This window comes from Balaenoptera borealis (genome assembly GCF_965194805.1).
Source record: "Balaenoptera borealis genome assembly, chromosome: 2".
Taxonomy (NCBI): domain Eukaryota; kingdom Metazoa; phylum Chordata; class Mammalia; order Artiodactyla; family Balaenopteridae; genus Balaenoptera; species Balaenoptera borealis.
Window position 1 is genome coordinate 178,257,000 of NC_138867.1, and position 17,144 is coordinate 178,274,143.

General features: G+C 54.3%; 1 protein-coding gene across 7 annotated transcripts in view; it reads left to right on the forward strand.

Moving 5' to 3' along the window:
- The window catches only part of DNMT1 (DNA methyltransferase 1), a 42,368-nt gene that overhangs the window by 23,582 nt on the left and 1,642 nt on the right, over positions 1-17,144 (forward strand). For all 7 annotated transcript variants that reach the window (XM_082380603.1, XM_082380598.1, XM_082380600.1 and 4 more), the window contains exons 17-38: positions 1,391-1,509; positions 1,793-1,885; positions 2,734-2,885; positions 3,050-3,237; positions 3,338-3,521; positions 5,007-5,104; positions 5,457-5,604; positions 7,016-7,131; positions 7,324-7,528; positions 7,605-7,738; positions 8,745-8,918; positions 10,745-10,966; positions 11,835-12,027; positions 12,750-12,834; positions 13,036-13,164; positions 13,314-13,596; positions 13,894-14,035; positions 14,625-14,791; positions 15,231-15,408; positions 16,099-16,294; positions 16,625-16,788; positions 16,945-17,061. In XM_082380603.1, coding sequence (XP_082236729.1) covers positions 1,391-1,509; positions 1,793-1,885; positions 2,734-2,885; positions 3,050-3,237; positions 3,338-3,521; positions 5,007-5,104; positions 5,457-5,604; positions 7,016-7,131; positions 7,324-7,528; positions 7,605-7,738; positions 8,745-8,918; positions 10,745-10,966; positions 11,835-12,027; positions 12,750-12,834; positions 13,036-13,164; positions 13,314-13,596; positions 13,894-14,035; positions 14,625-14,791; positions 15,231-15,408; positions 16,099-16,294; positions 16,625-16,788; positions 16,945-17,061 — 3,487 coding nt within the window. The remainder of the gene's footprint in view (positions 1-1,390; positions 1,510-1,792; positions 1,886-2,733; positions 2,886-3,049; positions 3,238-3,337; positions 3,522-5,006; positions 5,105-5,456; positions 5,605-7,015; positions 7,132-7,323; positions 7,529-7,604; positions 7,739-8,744; positions 8,919-10,744; positions 10,967-11,834; positions 12,028-12,749; positions 12,835-13,035; positions 13,165-13,313; positions 13,597-13,893; positions 14,036-14,624; positions 14,792-15,230; positions 15,409-16,098; positions 16,295-16,624; positions 16,789-16,944; positions 17,062-17,144) is intronic.

A 17,144-nucleotide genomic window follows, 5' to 3' on the forward strand; every position in this document is an offset into this window, starting at 1 on the left:
ACTTGGCACTTCTCCCTGATGTCACCTCTACTGAGGGAGCGTGTGGACAGCCCGTCAGGCTGGGCGCTGGGTCCTCCTCTTCTGTGCGTCTGTGGTGTCCTGCCCTCCCTTGGTCCATCTTTCCCACATCTTCAGGTCCTGATGGCAAGGCTGTGACCCGTGTCTGCCTACCACGCCTGGTAGGGGAACTCCACTCAAAGTGGTCATGTTTTAATTTTTTTAAATTGTGTGAGAGTCCAAGATGCGGATTTTTGGTTTCCAAGGGCCTAGGTGGTGGGAGCGTGGTGGTGCTCGCAGACCTTCACGGATTCCACGTGACCCGCTTGGACTCTGACGGGTAGCACGGCACCTCTGGCCTCGAGGCCAGCATGAGCAGGTTCATAAGCAGAACCCACCCCAACCCCATGATTTTCTCAAGTTTGGCATCCTGCTTAATGATGCACATTCTCTCAAATGTCAAGGAGCATCTCTAGGCAGTAGATGCCCTTAAACTTGAGGCTGAACCCTCAGAGGGAGGTGGAAGTCCCTCCTTCCAATGTCCTTGATGTACCTCACCTTTTATGCTGTTGTATAATGTGCTTCATTTTAATTTTTTTTAATGAGATGAAAGTCACATAGCACAAAATTAACCATATATGAAATGTTGTGAAGCAGTAAATCCACAGGAACAAAGCAGATTAGTAGTTGCCAGGGGTGTACGCCGAAAACCCCGGTGTCACTGCCACGGCCTGCAAAGCCCTGCAGGATCCAGGCCCCTTGGTTGGGCTCTGGGAAGGGTCAGGGTCAGGCTCTGGGAAGGGTCAGGGTCAGGCTCTGGGAAGGGTCAGGGTCAGGCTCTGGGAAGGGTCAGGGTCAGGCTCTGGGAAGAGTCAGGCTCTGGGAAGGGTCAGGGTCAGGCTCTGGGAAGGGTCAGGGTCAGGCTCTGGGAAGGGTCAGGGTCAGGCTCTGGGAAGGGTCAGGCTCTGGGAAGGGTCAGGCTCACAGCTCAGTGGGTGTGAGGTTTCATTTTCAGCAACAAGAACATTTTGGAGCTAGAGGGGATGGTTGTACAGCTCTGGGTAGGATGTGTTTGAGAAGCCAGTGTTTCTCCGCTAGCAACTCACTGAGGGAGGGTGTAGCAGGTGGCGCCCTTGTGAGATTTCCCGCCATCCCACTGTCAGTCTCGCTGACCTCTCCACGTTGCCTTTTCAGACACTTACACTCTTGAGACCCAGGTGGGCGAATCAGGTAGAAGCTGTTTGGGTGAAAGAACACTGCACTGAGCCAGTGTTCTGGCAGCCAAGGAGACAGCTGAGTCTAGGGGCTGCACGTAGTCCGCCTCGCGTCTGAGCTTGACTGTACTTCAGCCTGCCTTTGGTCAGCTGGTAAATCCACTCTGTCGCCTGTCTAGCGTGTACTGTAAACGAGGTCACCTGTGCCCGATCGACACCGGCCTCATTGAGAAGGATGTCGAGCTCCTCTTTTCTGGTTCAGCAAAGCCAATATATGAGGATGACCCGTCTCCTGAAGGTAAGTGGCACATTCCAGGTTGTTTGGGACAGTTTACAAACAGAACTTTGAGATGAGAGCAGTATTCAACTGGAACTATTGCCTCTTAAAGTTAGGGCTTGAGACTGGGCTGTGAGCAGCTACGAGCAGACTCTCTCTGATGGCTCCAGTAAGGACTGCCCGGCTCGGCTGATAAGAGGTGTCGGCTCAGGTGGGCACTCAGTGCCACTTAACCCTCCTGGGTTTTTGAGAGGCATAGTCTTAGTCTACTTCCCTTTCAGAAAACTTTTTTCCCCCCTTTTAGGTGGTGTTAATGGCAAAAATCTTGGTCCAATAAATGAATGGTGGATCGCTGGCTTTGATGGAGGTGAAAAGGCTCTCCTTGGCTTTAGCACCTGTAAGTATGTGACCAATCGTGGACTCTTCTGGGATCTGAAAGGGGCCTTCGCTCCTGTCTTTTGTGGGGCTTGGTTGGGCTCTGGGAAGTGTTAGGCTCACGTGACCATGTGGAAAGCATGTCAGGTTTGAATGGAATGGCCTCTTTTTTTTTTTTAAGATTTATCATTTACTTATTTATTTTTGGCTGCATCGGGTCTTTGTTGAGGCATGCGGGCTCTTCGTTGTGATGCGCGGGCTTCTATCTAGCTGTGGTGTACGGGTTTCTTCTTCTTGAGTTGTGGCATGCGGGCTCCAGGGCACGTGGGCTCTGTAGTTGTGGCGTGGGTTCCAGAGCGCGTGGGCTCTGTAGTTTGCGGCACGTGGGCTCTAGTTGAGGCGCGTGAGCTCAGTAGTTGTGGCGTGTGGGCTTAGTTGCTCCATGGCATGTGGGATCCTCGTTCCCTGACCAGGGATCGAACCTGCATCCCCTCCATTGTAAGGCGGATTCTTAACCACTGCACCACCAGGGAAGTCCCTGGAATGGCCTCTTATATTAGCTACAACTGGCCCTGGAACTGACCCTCTGGTGTAAAAGCAGGTCATGTTCTTGCAGCTGAAACCCAGGCCGAATTCCAAAAACCAGAATCGAGCCAAAGGAAAGCCACTTGGCCAGTCTCCGTCCTCTGGCTGGCTCAGACAGGCCCCTTCTGAATGAGCTAACTCTGGACTGTACTTCATGTTTTTTGACATTTGGGTACAGAATGACTCTTAGCCTGTTCTGTAGGCCTCGTAGCCTCATCCCTGCCCTTTGGCCACTGTAGCTGCCATCAGGTTCAAACTGCTCTCTTAAACATCTATTCACTGCAGCATTTGCCGAATACATTTTGATGGATCCCAGCCCAGAGTATGCACCACTGTTCAGCGTGATGCAAGAGAAGATCTACATAAGCAAGATAGTAGTTGAGTTCCTGCAGAACAACCCTGACTCAACATACGAAGACCTGATCAATAAGATTGAGGTAAGAGGTTTAGGTTATTCACAATATGGGATTCACACCTGTTTACATGAGATGTGCTAGAAAACATGTTCAGAGTCAGCAGAAATGGTTTGTTTGATTTAGACCAGTTTTGCTTAAGCCTAAGGGAAACTTCTGATTTTTTTTTTTTTTTTTTTTCCTAAAAGACCACTGTTCCTCCTTCTATGCTCAACCTGAATCGATTCACAGAGGATTCTCTCCTTCGACACGCCCAGTTTGTGGTGGAACAAGTAGAGAGTTATGATCGGGCTGGGGACAGTGACGAGCAGCCCATCTTCCTGACCCCCTGCATGAGAGACCTGATCAAGTTGGCCGGGGTCACCCTGGGGAAAAGGTAAGGATGCAGCAGGAATGAGACTGAAGGCGTGAGACAGAAGGCAGAGCATCCTGTGCGCCCTTCCCAGCCCGCTAACACCATGGAAACTCTCTCCCAGGCGAGCTGAAAGGCGGCAGACCATCCGGCATCCTGCCAAGGAGAAGGACAGAGGCCCCACCAAAGCCACCACTACGAAGCTGGTCTACCAGATCTTTGACACTTTCTTTGCGGAGCAAATTGAGAAGGATGACAAAGAAGACAAGGAGAATGCCTTTAAACGCCGGCGGTGTGGCGTCTGCGAGGTAACCTTGCCTGCTCCCCTTGTAATCTCTGAGGAACTCACTTCTTTCTCTTTCTGGCTTGAGAGTCTCACTGCCCAAATGTGACCCCTAAAACAGAAGCTAGAAGGAAGAGTTAGTGATCTGGGGGGACTTGCATGTCTTCTGGGACGGCTGTCAAAGGAGGCGTGCTCGGGCACTTTGCCGTCAGCGCCACTGTTGTTGCAGAGGAGCCTGGCCTCCTGGGTGCCTTTGCTCTGGCTGCATCCCACCGTGTCCTCAGGCCCTGGTGTGAGGGCGGAGGGAGTGACTGCCCCACAGAGGCGCTGCTTCCTCCAAGTAGGGACGTCCACCCAGGAGCCTGCCTTGTCTCATGGCATCAGTTCCCTGGGAAAGTGGGGACTGTGTCCAGCTTAGCTTTGAGGCCTGAAAAGACCTCTCTTACTGAATTTTTTAATATATATTTACTTCACTCTAGAGGAGTTAATCCCCTTAATTCTATGACCCAGGGATCGGGTCTGTTGGGTAGGCCACAAAGTTCGTTTGGGTTTTTCCATCCAATCTTACGGAAAAACCCGAACAAACTTTTTGGCCAACCCAGTATTTTGGTATCTATTTGACTTAACTTGGATGAAAACTTAAACACAAAAATACAGCAGCTGCCTTCAGAACTGCCCTGTGTTCACACCGGCCACTGACTTCAGAGTGTCTCCTTTGTCTTCGGTGGCTGGCCTTAAATAGGAATTTGCATGTCCTCGCCATTCTTGTTGTGGTTTTACTTTATTTCATCTAGCACATACGTATCCAAGCTTTAAAAAAATTTTTTAAGAAAGTATACGTAAACTGGAATCTTTCACAGCTGTTATGTGTGTTTGTTTGTTTCTCTTTCGAATTGTATTCATGCACATTTTAAATTGAATTCTCACAATACCCCAGTAGGTGAGTCAGATATCTCCCAGAGACAATGTTAACATGACATATTCAAAGACATCCAGAAGCCAGGAGTAGAAGTGAGCTGGAACACTCCTTACTGTGGTGCCCCCAATTCCGTGACTAGCCTATGTCTGACACGTGACCTTCAGTATCTCCGCGGGAGCCGTTTGGAGGTCACACTAGTTAACACTTTAACTATTCCATAATAGTTCATTGTGACTCTTCCAGCTTATCCCTCAGTGATGGGCAGCTTGATATTCTAACGAGGCTTCCTGTGACTCTTCTCTCCTTAGAAGCAGAATTGCTGGGGTGTAGGTCATGTGCTTAAGTTTGATCTAGAACACCGTTCTCCAGAGTGGGGTCACCAACTTATCCTTTGAGCAGTGCGAGTTCTCGTTTCCCCACACCTGTCCCGGCACCACGTGTCAGGCTTAACCTATGCAAACCTCGTATCTTGTTCCTAACTCTTACTTCCCTTACTTCTAATGAGGTTAAATGTACAGTTTTTAAATTCACCAAAAACTGGTTACCAGCTGTTACTAATGACCGTTTGATTACTTTTTAAATGTGTTTTAGATTTGTCAACAGCCTGAGTGTGGAAAGTGTAAAGCCTGTAAGGATATGGTTAAATTTGGTGGTAGCGGAAGGAGCAAACAGGCTTGCCAAAAGAGGAGGTAGGTTTGGCCAACGCTTGTTCTTGAAATGGAGGAAAATGCCAGCTGATGGCAAATAGGCTTTGTGTGGGATGGCTGGGTTGACAGGTACAGAGCAGGCAGGGTCCCTTTGTCTAGCACTGTCACCAGGCCTGTCCCTGTTTTCTAAGTAAAACACCTTCAGTTGGTTTTACTTTTTTTTTTTTTTTTTCTGCCTGTGCCGAGAGGCTTGTGGGATCTTAGTTCCCCGACCAGGGATTGAACCCGGGCCCCAGCAGTGAGAGCACAGAGTCCTAACCACTGGAGCGCCAGGGAATTCCCAGTTGGTTTTACTTTTAAAAGAGGACCTTGCTTATAATAATTGACTTTTTAGGTGTCCCAACATGGCCATGAAGGAGGCAGATGATGATGAAGAAGTGGATGACAATATTCCAGAGATGCCATCACCCAAAAAGATGCATCAGGGGAAGAAAAAGAAGCAGAACAAGGATCGGATCTTTTGGGTTGGAGAAGCTGTCAGGGTAATCCAGGAGCAGGCTCTCGGTCGTTTTAGTGCTGCCCTTCTGAGAAGCCAGTTGTCCTGTGGTATCTCGCTGCCAGACGTCTTAAGCAGCCTGAGCCCTGCAGCTGAGAAACCTGCCCATTTGTCCCGTGAGCAGAGCAGAGCTGGCTGAGAGGCCGAGGCCTGTGGTCAAGCACCTGAAGTGCATTTTTTTGCTTGTACGCCCAAGGACTCAGTTTTCCTCACACTCCAAAATGGGCTTTTTAAAAATATATATATTTACTTATTTTATTTATTTATTTTTGGCTGCGTTGGGTCTTCGTTTCTGTGCGTGGGCTTTCTCTAGTTGCGGCCAGCGGGGGCTACTCTTCGTTGCAGTGCGCGGGCTTCTCATTGTGGTGGCTTCTCTTTGTTGGGGAGCACGGGCTCTAGGCACACGGGCGTCAGTAGTTGTGGCACGCAGGATCAGTAGTTGTGGCTCTCAGGCTCTAGAGCGCAGACTCAGTAGTCGTGGTGCACGGGCTTAGTTGCTCCACGGCATGTGGGATCTTCCTGGACCAGGGCTCGAACCCGTGTCCCTTGCGTTGGCAGGGGGATTCTTAACCGCCACGCCACCAGGGAAGTCCCCAAAATGGTCATTTGATACAGTTCTTGGGGTGTCAGACTGGTTCCCCTTCCAAGCTTGTTTTGAAGAGAGCCTTCACAGTCCCCTCTGGCCTAGGAGCAGGTGTTTGGGGGCACTAGCAGACCTCCTCCTGGGGGTTCTGTGGTTACCTGCCTGTAAGGGTCAAATCCTTAACCAAAGCTGGAGAGTGAATGTCATCTCAGTGTTGTTCCCTAGATGTCCATAAGCCAAAGATGGTCAGTTCCCTCAACAAGCGTGAGGCCTACCCTGCTGGATGCTGCTCTAGGCTGAGGCATAACTAAGCCCCTGCCTGTGACACACGTACTGTCAGGAGGGTGGGGGGCAGGCGGGGTGCTGGGGCCACAGAGGCTTCCTGGTGGGGCAACGTCTGAGCTGAGACCGAAAGTTTGGAGAGTAGCCAGTGCATGAAGGTCTGGGGAGGAACCAGAGTAGAGGCCCTGAAGTGGGACCAGCTTCCCTTGTGGGAGAGAAGGAAGGAGGTCCGTGTAGCTAAGGGAGGTGTGGGGAGTGGGATACGGTGCCATTACAATTGAATGCTAGAATCCCATTTGCTGCTGAGACAAGAGGGCAGAGGTGGTGATAGAGGGATGTGAGCGGCCTTTGCTGCAGGCTTCCAGCCAAAGAAGTTGGATGTTCTCTATAGTAGCCAGGCTGGTCGAGCTCGCAGCTTCTTGGAGAAATTGTTAGGAGTGATACTTTCCTATAAAGTAACAGGAACACGCAGGTCAAGCCTAGCACGGACCTTCAGACCCATCCTCACCTGAAATTAAGCTCTTGTTTTCAGACCGATGGGAAGAAGAGTTACTATAAGAAGGTATGCATCGACTCGGAAACCCTGGAAGTGGGGGACTGTGTTTCTGTTATTCCAGATGATTCTTCAAAACCACTGTATTTAGCAAGGTTTGTGTCCTTCCCTCTGCTTGACTTCAGCCCACACTTTCTGTTGAGTAAGTAGGAGGTGCCTATTTTGTAAGAATAGCAGCAGCTCTTTGCCCTATACTAAAACCAAAAAATACATGTCCCCCAAGGAGACTCGGTCCAGATCTGCCGGTCAAGTTAGAACTTTCTTCCCGCCCCCTCTTCTGGCTCCAGGGTCACGGCGCTGTGGGAGGACAGCAGCAACGGGCAGATGTTTCATGCCCACTGGTTCTGTGCTGGGACGGACACGGTCCTCGGGGCCACGTCGGACCCCCTGGAGCTGTTCCTGGTAGACGAATGTGAGGACATGCAGCTTTCATACATTCACAGCAAAGTGCAGGTCGTCTATAAAGCCCCGTCGGAAAACTGGGCCTTGGAGGTGAGTGCCTGGCGCCCCTTGTGTGCCCCTCCTCGATGTGTGGGGTCATCATGGCTGACGGCAGCCTCGTCCCTAGGGAGGCGTGGACCCTGAGGCCCTGATGTCGGAGGATGACGGAAAGACCTATTTCTACCAGCTTTGGTATGACCAAGACTACGCAAGGTTTGAGTCCCCTCCAAAAACTCTGCCAATGGAGGACAACAAGTACAAGTGAGTGCCGCGAGTGGGCCCCTCGGGCCGCTCTGCTGGTGCTCGAGGACGCTGTGCGTCTGCATGAACCCCCCCCACCCCGAGCTTCTCCTGTGCTTCTCTCTGCTGGCTTCGCTTACCCCACGTCTTCTGGTTGTCTTCCTCACCAACCAAAGCCCAGCCTGACTTGGTTGCAGTGGCTGTAAGTGTGTGGACAGCCTGGTGGGGAGTGACCCTCATGAGAAGCTGTCCCATCCAGGGACAGGATGTGCCTTTCTGGGTTCCTCAGTGTCTGTACCACAGATCTTGTGTCTTTTCTCATAAGCGAGATCTTTGATTCCATTTTGTTCTAACTGGTGGTTGAATGCTTTTAGGGAGGCTTGCTTCTTAAAAAATGTTTAGTGCTCCACGTCTTCCTTTCTAACCTTGGTACCTCACTTGTTTTAACTAAAAGTGGCAGCCGGCACCTCCAGAGCGGGCAGTGTGTGACAGTGAGGCCGACAGGGCCGAGGCTAGGAGGGCTCGCTGCGATGCCTCTGGTGTTTCTCCAGTCAACCTGGGGCTGCCTTTTGACTCGATCTGTTTTTAAGGCAATCTCTAACTCTCCTTTTAAGGGTTTATTAATCAGAAATAATGTTGAATTTTACCAAATACCTCTTCAGCCTTTAGAGATGATAGCGTGAGCCTCCTCTGATGTTTGGAGTTCCTGTCTTTACCACCGTCTGCATTATCGCTCGTGGTGGATTCTTGACCATATTCTAGATTGTTTGTTAATGTCTTAGGGTTTTTATATCAACTACTCAAAAGTGGGGTTGGCTTGTCATTTTCCTATCGTGTGTATCTCTGGGCTTTGGTCCCAAATAAGTGCTTTCCAAGTGTGAACATTAAAGTGCAGGAAAGCCAGTTCCTCCTAACATCTGTAAATCCTTCCTCTTGGTCACCAGAGTCTGGATTAAGCCAGTGGCAGCTGCTTGTGGTCACTAACAGCCACTTAAGGGCCTTTGGTTTCTATCCTTCACTCCTTCAGGTTCTGTGCAAGCTGCGCACGTCTGGCTGAAATGAGGCAGAAAGAGATTCCCAGGGTCATGGAGCAGCTCGAGGACCTGGATGGCCGGGTCCTCTACAGCTTAGCCACCAAGAACGGCATCCAGTATCGAGTGGGCGATGGCGTGTACCTCCCCCCCGAGGCCTTCACCTTCAAGTGAGTGCCCCTTGCTGCAGTCAGGGCCAGGAGCTCTGGGCCAGTACAGAGCTGGCTCCACAATGTCCCCCACCCCGCAGCCCAGTACCTGCTGCTGCCGAGCTGTCACAGTGTCATCTGGGGTGAGCAGACATTATCCAGCCGTCCAGTGCAGAGCGACTGTAATTCTGTGGCAGTGAAGCTGTCTGTGAAAGAAGTCAGACAGAGAGCCCGCTGGCTAAGGGAGAGAGCACTAGGGTCAGTGGTGGGTTCCTGCCCAGCTGGTCATGGCAGAGACCCCCTCCCAGTTCCCATCTATCAGATGGGGAGAGGAGTACCTTGCCTGCCAGGCCCCTAAGGAATAAGTGAGTTAAAAGAAAATGGCTTATTAGCACAGCGCCTGGCTTAAAGTAAAGGCTGACTCTGAGTTACTTCTTGGTAAATGGGAATTGCATCAAAAGACTTCCGGGACTTCCCTGGTGGCGCAGTGGTTAAGAATCCGCCTGCCAGCGCAGGGGACACGGGTTGGAGCCCTGGTCCGGAAGGATCCCACCTGCCGCGGAGCAACCAAGCCCGCGCGCCACAACTACTCAGCCTGTGCTCTAGAGCCCGCGCTCTGCAACAAGAGAAGCCACCACAATGAGAAGCCCGCACACCGCAGCAAAGAGTAGCCCCCGCTCGCCGCAACTAGAGAAAGCCCACACAGCAACGAAGACCCAACGCAGCCAAAAAAAAAAAAGACTTCCGCATCAGAGAATTGACGCCCTTCAGGGAAAAATCAAAGCCACAGATATTGTCCACACTTGATCCATTCCTTGTTCGTTCTAAGAACTAGTGCGTGGTTGGATTTACAGCCAACATTTTCTGAGCTTAGCTCAGTTTCCCGACGTGCAGTTCCATTTTCCTCGAGTCCTAAGCGGAGCCCAGTCCCCAGCCTCCGTTCAGTCACCGTAAATGACAAAACATCGGTCCTTCCAGACCCGCGCAGTGCGTGTGCATCACGCCCTTTAGCTCCAGTTTTCGGCCTCGAAGGGGAGGACCCCCTGTAGTGCTGTTTACCAGGTGCTCCTGGCACAGCCGAAGCGAGAGCACAGGTGTTCAGAGACACCTCTGGAGCCCGTCAGACTTCGGGGGTCTGACGGGAAAGCACAGCAGCTGCCTCCCTGAACTGCAGTCTTCAAAGTATGCAGCCCTGCGGGCTTGGCAGCCTGGCATCTGATTTGATGGCCTGAGTTAGCCAGTACGTGGTCAGGCCAAATTCGGCTTGCCCAGACGGCGAGTCTTCTCCCCATGCCTCTCCCGCATTGCCTCTGGGTCGATGCCTCAGTCAGAGTGCAGGATATGCCATGGTAACAACTTCAAAATCACAGAAGCTTACTTCTTGCCTGTACTGTGTGTCCATTGTGGCTCAGGGGGCTCGGACTGTTGTGTCACGCGGGGACCTGGGCTGACAGAGCCTCTGCCTTCTCAGAAGTTGCCAGTCTGAGGCAAGGGGAAGCTCGCTGCAGGCTCTCCTGGCGGTTCAGTGCTCCTGCTCCAGGCTCTTGTGCGTCTCTGCTGCGCATACGTGTGGAGCTGGACGAGTCACGTGCCAGGAAGTACAGTCCTGCCCGGAGGCTGGGAGCGGGGAATACCTGAACAGCCTTAGCGACTATACCCGGAGCGCAGATGGAGAGTACCCATTTGAAAGTGTGGGTGAGATTGAATCTCTAAATCTGTTCTAAGGGTACTTAGCTGCATTAGTTTAAGCTGTTTGAATTTAAGTGGTTATTGTCACCGGTCAGTCATGCTGAGACTACTTTTTAAGGCTTCGTGTTCAGCCACTCGTAACGGTTGCTTCTCTGCAGCATGAAGCTGTCCAGTCCTGTGAAACGCCCCCGGAAGGAGCCTGTGGATGAAGCTCTGTATCCAGAACACTACCGGAAATACTCTGACTACATCAAAGGCAGCAACCTAGATGCCCCTGAGCCGTACCGTATTGGCCGCATAAAAGAGATCTTCTGCGTCAAGAAGAGCAACGGCAGGCCCAACGAGACCGATATCAAGATCAGAGTCAACAAGTTTTACAGGTCGGTGAAGCCTCTGCCCTTCAGGGGGCTCTGCCTGAGGCGGGGTGGTGACAGCACACACAGTGGTGGTCTAAGACTTGGGTGGAGGTGTCTGTTCTTCCAAGTGTTTCTGATTACCTGGAGGGTCCTGAAGATGACCACAACTACATATCACAGCCCTCGCTTTCTCTCTTAAAGCTGCAGAGCTTTGTCCAAAAGAAACCCGTGAGCAGAAGTCCAGAGTGTGACAAAGACAGGCGTGGAATGTCCTGGGCTCTGCCTGAGGCGCCCGCAGAACCCTGAGTTCTGTCTATGACTGTCCGTGTTCCGCCCCCCTCCCCATTCCCCATCCCCCTGTTCTTCTCAGGCCCTCTTCCCTGTTCTGGGGTTTCTCTCTGTCCAAGGTCTTGGCTTCACTCAGTCTTTTTCTGGGATCCTAATAATGGTGAGGAGATAACCTGAAACTAATCCATACACATAGGTCTAAAGTTGCTCCATGTCTTAGCTAATGTACGTGGAAGATTTTTTGAAGTCTTTGCAATAATCAGTTGAGTAATGAGAAAGAAAAGGAATCTGGCTGTTATAGGCGAATGAAGGCAGCTCTAGACATGCTTTTTAACAGGAGACCAGCAGCTGGTCTTAACACAGGACAAGTCTTTTGGGGCTACACTGGGGGCATGAAGAGCAAGCAAACCGTTAGTTGAGTTCATGGCAAGGAATCCCACTTAGTCTGTGGTTAGTGCCAGCTAAGGGGGTTAGTAATCAAGGTGACTTGCTGGGGTGGGGAATGGTCTTTACCCACCGATCATCTGAGCACTCTCAGGAATGTGCCATTTAATTGCCTGTCAGCTCGAGGCAAAAGAACTAACAAAGACCCTTGCACTCGCAGGCCGGAGAACACGCACAAGTCCACCCCGGCGAGTTACCACGCAGACATCAACCTGCTTTACTGGAGTGACGAGGAGGCTGTCGTGGACTTCAAGGCCGTGCAGGGCCGCTGCACCGTGGAGTACGGGGAGGACCTGCCCGAGTGCCTCCAGGACTTCTCCGCCGGTGGCCCTGACCGCTTCTACTTCCTTGAGGTGTGGGGCCCTGGGCTCACTGGAGGGAGGGCCTTGGGGTCAGACACAGCCCCCGAGAAAGCAGTTTAAGTATCCAGAGTACGAATCTGTGACATTCAAGTTGTTCTGGAATTTAACACTTTGGGCTTAAAACAAAACAGAACGTCACATTTGAGTGTCCTAAGGCAACAGCAATTTTTGAAGACTGTTAGGTGGCCTCTGCTGGCCTGGCCAGTGCCTGTGAGTTAGGGAAAGGTTCCTCTAGCCCTGGGAGATGCAGCCCTGCCCCCAGTGCCTTCAGCCAGGGATCCGTGTCCAGGCCGGGGCCATACAGCTGAGCCTGTGGCCTGGTTATTGAGAGTAGACCCAGCAGTTTGTTGATTAAGCTAATCACTCTTAAGTTGTTTGAGCATGGCTTTTCTGTGATAGGCATGTATCGTTTTAAGATAACCTGTGTTTCTCCCAGGTTCCAGCGTGTACAGTCTAATTGTAACATTTGCCTACTTTTAGAATGAGTAGTCCAGTTACTTCAAATAGCAGGAATTTCAATGTCGGCCACATAAAATGTGTGTATTAGTAGAATTTTTCCCTTATCTCTACTGTAATAAAAATCAAAGCACTTTTTGCTTATGGCCATATTTAGGGAGAAATTAAGTAGATCTTATCAAATTAACTTAAATCGTATTTGTTAGAGAGGGAAGTGGTGTTTCTCTTCCAGACTGTTGTGGTTCTTTCCTTCTCAGGCCTATAATGCCAAGAGCAAAAGCTTTGAAGATCCTCCAAACCATGCCCGTAGCCCTGGAAATAAAGGGAAAGGGAAGGGGAAAGGTATGTCGTTACTCCCCGGGCTTCTTTTCAAGTCCGTCTCCTATAACTCGATTCTCATGAATCAGTCGGTATAAAAGAGCAGACTCTGACGTTACCTCACTCTGCTGCCGCCAACTCAGAACGAGGCCGTCTCTGACTCACCAGGGTGTTTGAAGAGAGCACGCTAGGGCCCTGATCTGACTTGGGGCCTGTCTCCTGCAGGGAAAAGCAGGACAAAGTCGCAAAGCTGTGAGCCGAGCGAACTGGAGACGGAAATCAAGCTGCCGAAGCTGCGGACCCTGGATGTGTTTTCTGGCTGTGGGGGTTTGTCGGAAGGGTTCCACCAAGCAGGTAGGCTCCGGGTTCCTGTCCGCACAGCTGCTAAAACCGGACCGGGCACATTCTGCCTGGAAGACCTTTCTGGCTCTGGTCACAGTTCTGACTAAAGAGTCTCATGCTACAGGGGGTTCACAGCTCATCTTTGTCCTTGTGTCCCCCAGGCATCTCGGAAACGCTGTGGGCCATCGAGATGTGGGACCCCGCGGCCCAGGCGTTCCGGCTGAACAATCCCGGGTCCACGGTGTTCACGGAGGACTGCAACGTCCTGCTGAAGCTGGTCATGGCCGGGGAGGTGACCAACTCCCGCGGCCAGAAGCTGCCGCAGAAGGGAGACGTGGAGATGCTGTGTGGCGGGCCGCCTTGCCAAGGCTTTAGCGGCATGAACCGCTTCAACTCTCGAACCTACTCCAAGTTCAAGAACTCCCTGGTGGTCTCCTTCCTCAGGTAAACAGGCTAGAATTCCCTCTGCGTTCGGTGCTGCCCCAGGGTGACTGGACGGCCGGTCCCGGGGCTGCGCCGCGGGCGTGCCAGGGCCGAGCAGTAACTGCTTTAGCCTTCGCACCTGCTGAAGGCGGTGTGCTGAGTGAGACGCCGGTCTTTGCCTTCAGGAAGTTCACGGCTGCCCCTCCGCTAGGGAGAGACCTTGAGAGTTGGCAGGTGCGTCTTGACAAACGTCAAGCAGTTGGGAGTGGCTTCTGGCAGAGTAGGTCTCCTCCTCTCTCGTGTCTCCCGCCTCCACAGCTACTGCGACTACTACCGGCCCAGGTACTTCCTCCTGGAGAACGTCAGGAACTTCGTCTCCTTCAAGCGCTCCATGGTCCTGAAGCTCACGCTCCGCTGCCTGGTCCGCATGGGCTATCAGTGCACCTTCGGCGTGTTGCAGGTGGGCCTCCTGGGCAGGGGCAGAGCGGGCCGACGGTGTGGCCGGAGAAGGGGCCGAGCAGTCCCTGGACAGCAGCAAGCTGTCTCACACTGAAAATAGAGCTCAAAGGGACAGGCCACAGCGTGGTAACCTGCGGTGCGGGCGAGGGCTGGGGAGACGGCTGCTGGGCCCCCCGCTCCCATTCAGCTTCCATAGTGTCTCGGCCTCACTGATCAACCTTGTTGGCAGCCGTGTTCTTTCCCTTGTGACCGTGGGCTGCCAGGCAGGTGGCACGGCTCCTGGTGTCTCCTCTGGCCGCTCTTCTCCCCAAGTGCTTCTTCACGTGCTGTTTAAAGAGCTGGCTGGGATCGCCAGCGGGCTTCGCTCCCTTCTTCTCCAGGGGCTACCGGCCACCTCCTGGGATCTTTCGTCCTCTTCTCCGGTCCCACCTCCTGTTAGGCATGAGCCCGTGGGTTAACTAGGGACTCTCCGGGTGAGCTCCACACCAGCCAGACGCCCCAGAAAGTCAGGTGCTGCGGACCCCAGCCCTCGGCCCAGCTGATCGGAAGTGCCCACTGACCATGTGTGTGTCTGGCCCTCCCCTGTGCAGGCTGGTCAGTACGGCGTGGCCCAGACGCGGAGGCGGGCCATCATCCTGGCTGCGGCCCCCGGAGAGCAGCTCCCTCTGTTCCCAGAGCCGCTGCATGTGTTCGCGCCCCGGGCCTGCCAGCTGAGTGTCGTAGTCGATGACAAGAAGTTTGTCAGCAACATCACCAGGTAGGAGCACCCCCGGCCAGCCCGCTGTCCTGGCACTTGTGAGCCTTCCCCGGCGAGGCCTGGTGCGGGTGGACCTCTGTGAAGAGGCCCGAGCCGAGGAGAAAGTGTTAGTGAGGAGCAGACAGCGCCGCGTCCGGCCTGCCCTGCGAATGCTCTGCCACCTCTGGTCTCGTTCTGACCCCGAGTGCCCTGTGTCCAGGGCAGTGGCCAGAAGCCTGGCCGCAGTCACGGGCAGAGCCCACACTATAGCCTGTCCCCTTTTCAGACGGGGTCTGAGAAGAATACTGCCCCTGTGACCTCGGGCGGCCCTTTGACCCCGAGCCGGGTTGCCTTCTCTGGAGAAGACGGTGCCAGCAGTCGGGGGACAGCAATTGTGACTCACACACACGGTAGCTGTGTGTGTTTCCCCAGAGGTGCCATGATCTGTGCTCTGTTGCAGGTTGAGCTCGGGTCCGTTCCGAACCATCACCGTGCGGGACACGATGTCCGACCTTCCCGAGATCCGGAACGGAGCTTCGGCGCAGGAGATCTCGTACAATGGGGAGCCCCAGTCCTGGTTCCAGAGGCAGCTCCGGGGCTCGCAGTACCAGCCCATCCTCAGGGACCACATCTGTAAGGTAACGTCACCTCCGTAAAGCGGGGCCTCCTCCCAGCGGCCTCCCAGGAACAGCTCTGTGGTGGGAGCCCAGCCAGGGCTTGCGGGGGAAGCGGGATCTGACCTCGGCCCCCTTCCAGCTCCTTCTGCTCTTGGCCCCTAATGCAAACTCCGCCACCTCAGCCGGCCCCCGGCCTCACACCTCACTGCCTCCTGCTTCTCCCCTTGCACCCCACCCCCGCCCCAGTACATGGTCCTAGAAAGTGTCAAGCAGAGCTTATACTCTGCCTAGAATCGGGCTAGAATGGTGTGTCTGGCCTTCGTCTCCTATGACTGGTCTTGTCTCAGCACCGCTCTTCTCTGGGCATCTCCCAAATGCACCAAACCCCAGCTCTCCCCGCCGCCGGCTCCTCCTGTCCTGCAGGGCTCAGCTCCGACGTCACCTCCTCAGAAGCCCCGCGCTTGCCCGAAGCCGTCCCTTCACCCGTTCCCCCGTCGTTCCACATCCCTGCTCTGGTGTCTTCATGGCACGTGTGTAACGCCCAGGTTGTTGATTGGGGTCACTGCTTGTCTCCCACAATGGGATACAAGCCCCTTGGGGGTCCTGGTCACCGTGGTATGCCCAGTGCCCAGTACTATGGCGCCCAGCCCACTGCACGTGGTCAGGTGCTCCCCGAGCTCAGCGACAGCTGGGCCTGCTGTGCTCTTCCAGGACATGAGCGCCTTGGTGGCCGCTCGCATGCGGCACATCCCTCTGGCCCCGGGCTCAGACTGGCGTGACCTGCCAAACATCGAGGTGCGGCTCTCTGACGGCACCTTGGCCAGGAAGCTGCGGTACAACTACCATGACAAGAAGAACGGCTGCAGCAGCGCCGGGGCTCTCCGCGGGGTCTGCTCCTGTGTGGAAGGTGGGACCCCCGTTTGTGCCCTGGCCCCCAGGTGTGGCTTCCTCAAGTTTGGGGTGAAGCCCCAGCCCCCTTGGGCTCTGCAGCGCTGCGGTGGGCTCGGGGGAAGGAGCACGGTCTCCGGGGTTTCTCAGCAGGAGATGCCGGGGCTGCCGCCCAGGAACCCAGCGGCCCTGGGTGGGGTGCAGACTCGCCAGGCCTGGGTGTCCCTGCTGTGCACGGCTGCTGAGAACAGGGTCCGCGATGAAGCTCTGCCTGGCAAACGGGGACTGTGGGCGGCTCCATCTTCCCCGTCCGTCGGCACAGCCCCATCGCAGCCCTCCCTTCCGACAGGCAAAGCCTGTGACCCTGCGGCCAGACAGTTCAACACCCTCATTCCCTGGTGCTTGCCCCACACCGGGAACAGGCACAACCACTGGGCCGGCCTCTATGGACGGCTCGAGTGGGACGGCTTCTTCAGCACGACCGTCACCAACCCCGAGCCCATGGGCAAGCAGGTAGGTCTGAGGGCCGCTCGGGCCTGGGCGGGGCGGAGGCATGGGCTTCGCGGCTGGGCCGGCCCTCCTTGCCGCCTCCTGCCTCTGCGCCCCGACCCGGGGTGGGCTTCCCGTGGCCCCGTCTCATTCCCACCCCCGTCGCGCCTCTTGCCCCAGGGCCGCGTGCTCCACCCAGAGCAGCACCGCGTCGTGAGTGTGCGGGAGTGCGCCCGCTCTCAGGGCTTCCCCGACACCTACCGGCTGTTTGGCAACATCCTGGACAAGCACCGGCAGGTCAGTGGAGCGGAGTCGGCCCGGATCTCCTCCCCCCTGAGGAGGGGCGACCGGCACCGCGCACGAAGCGGCCCTGGCGGGAG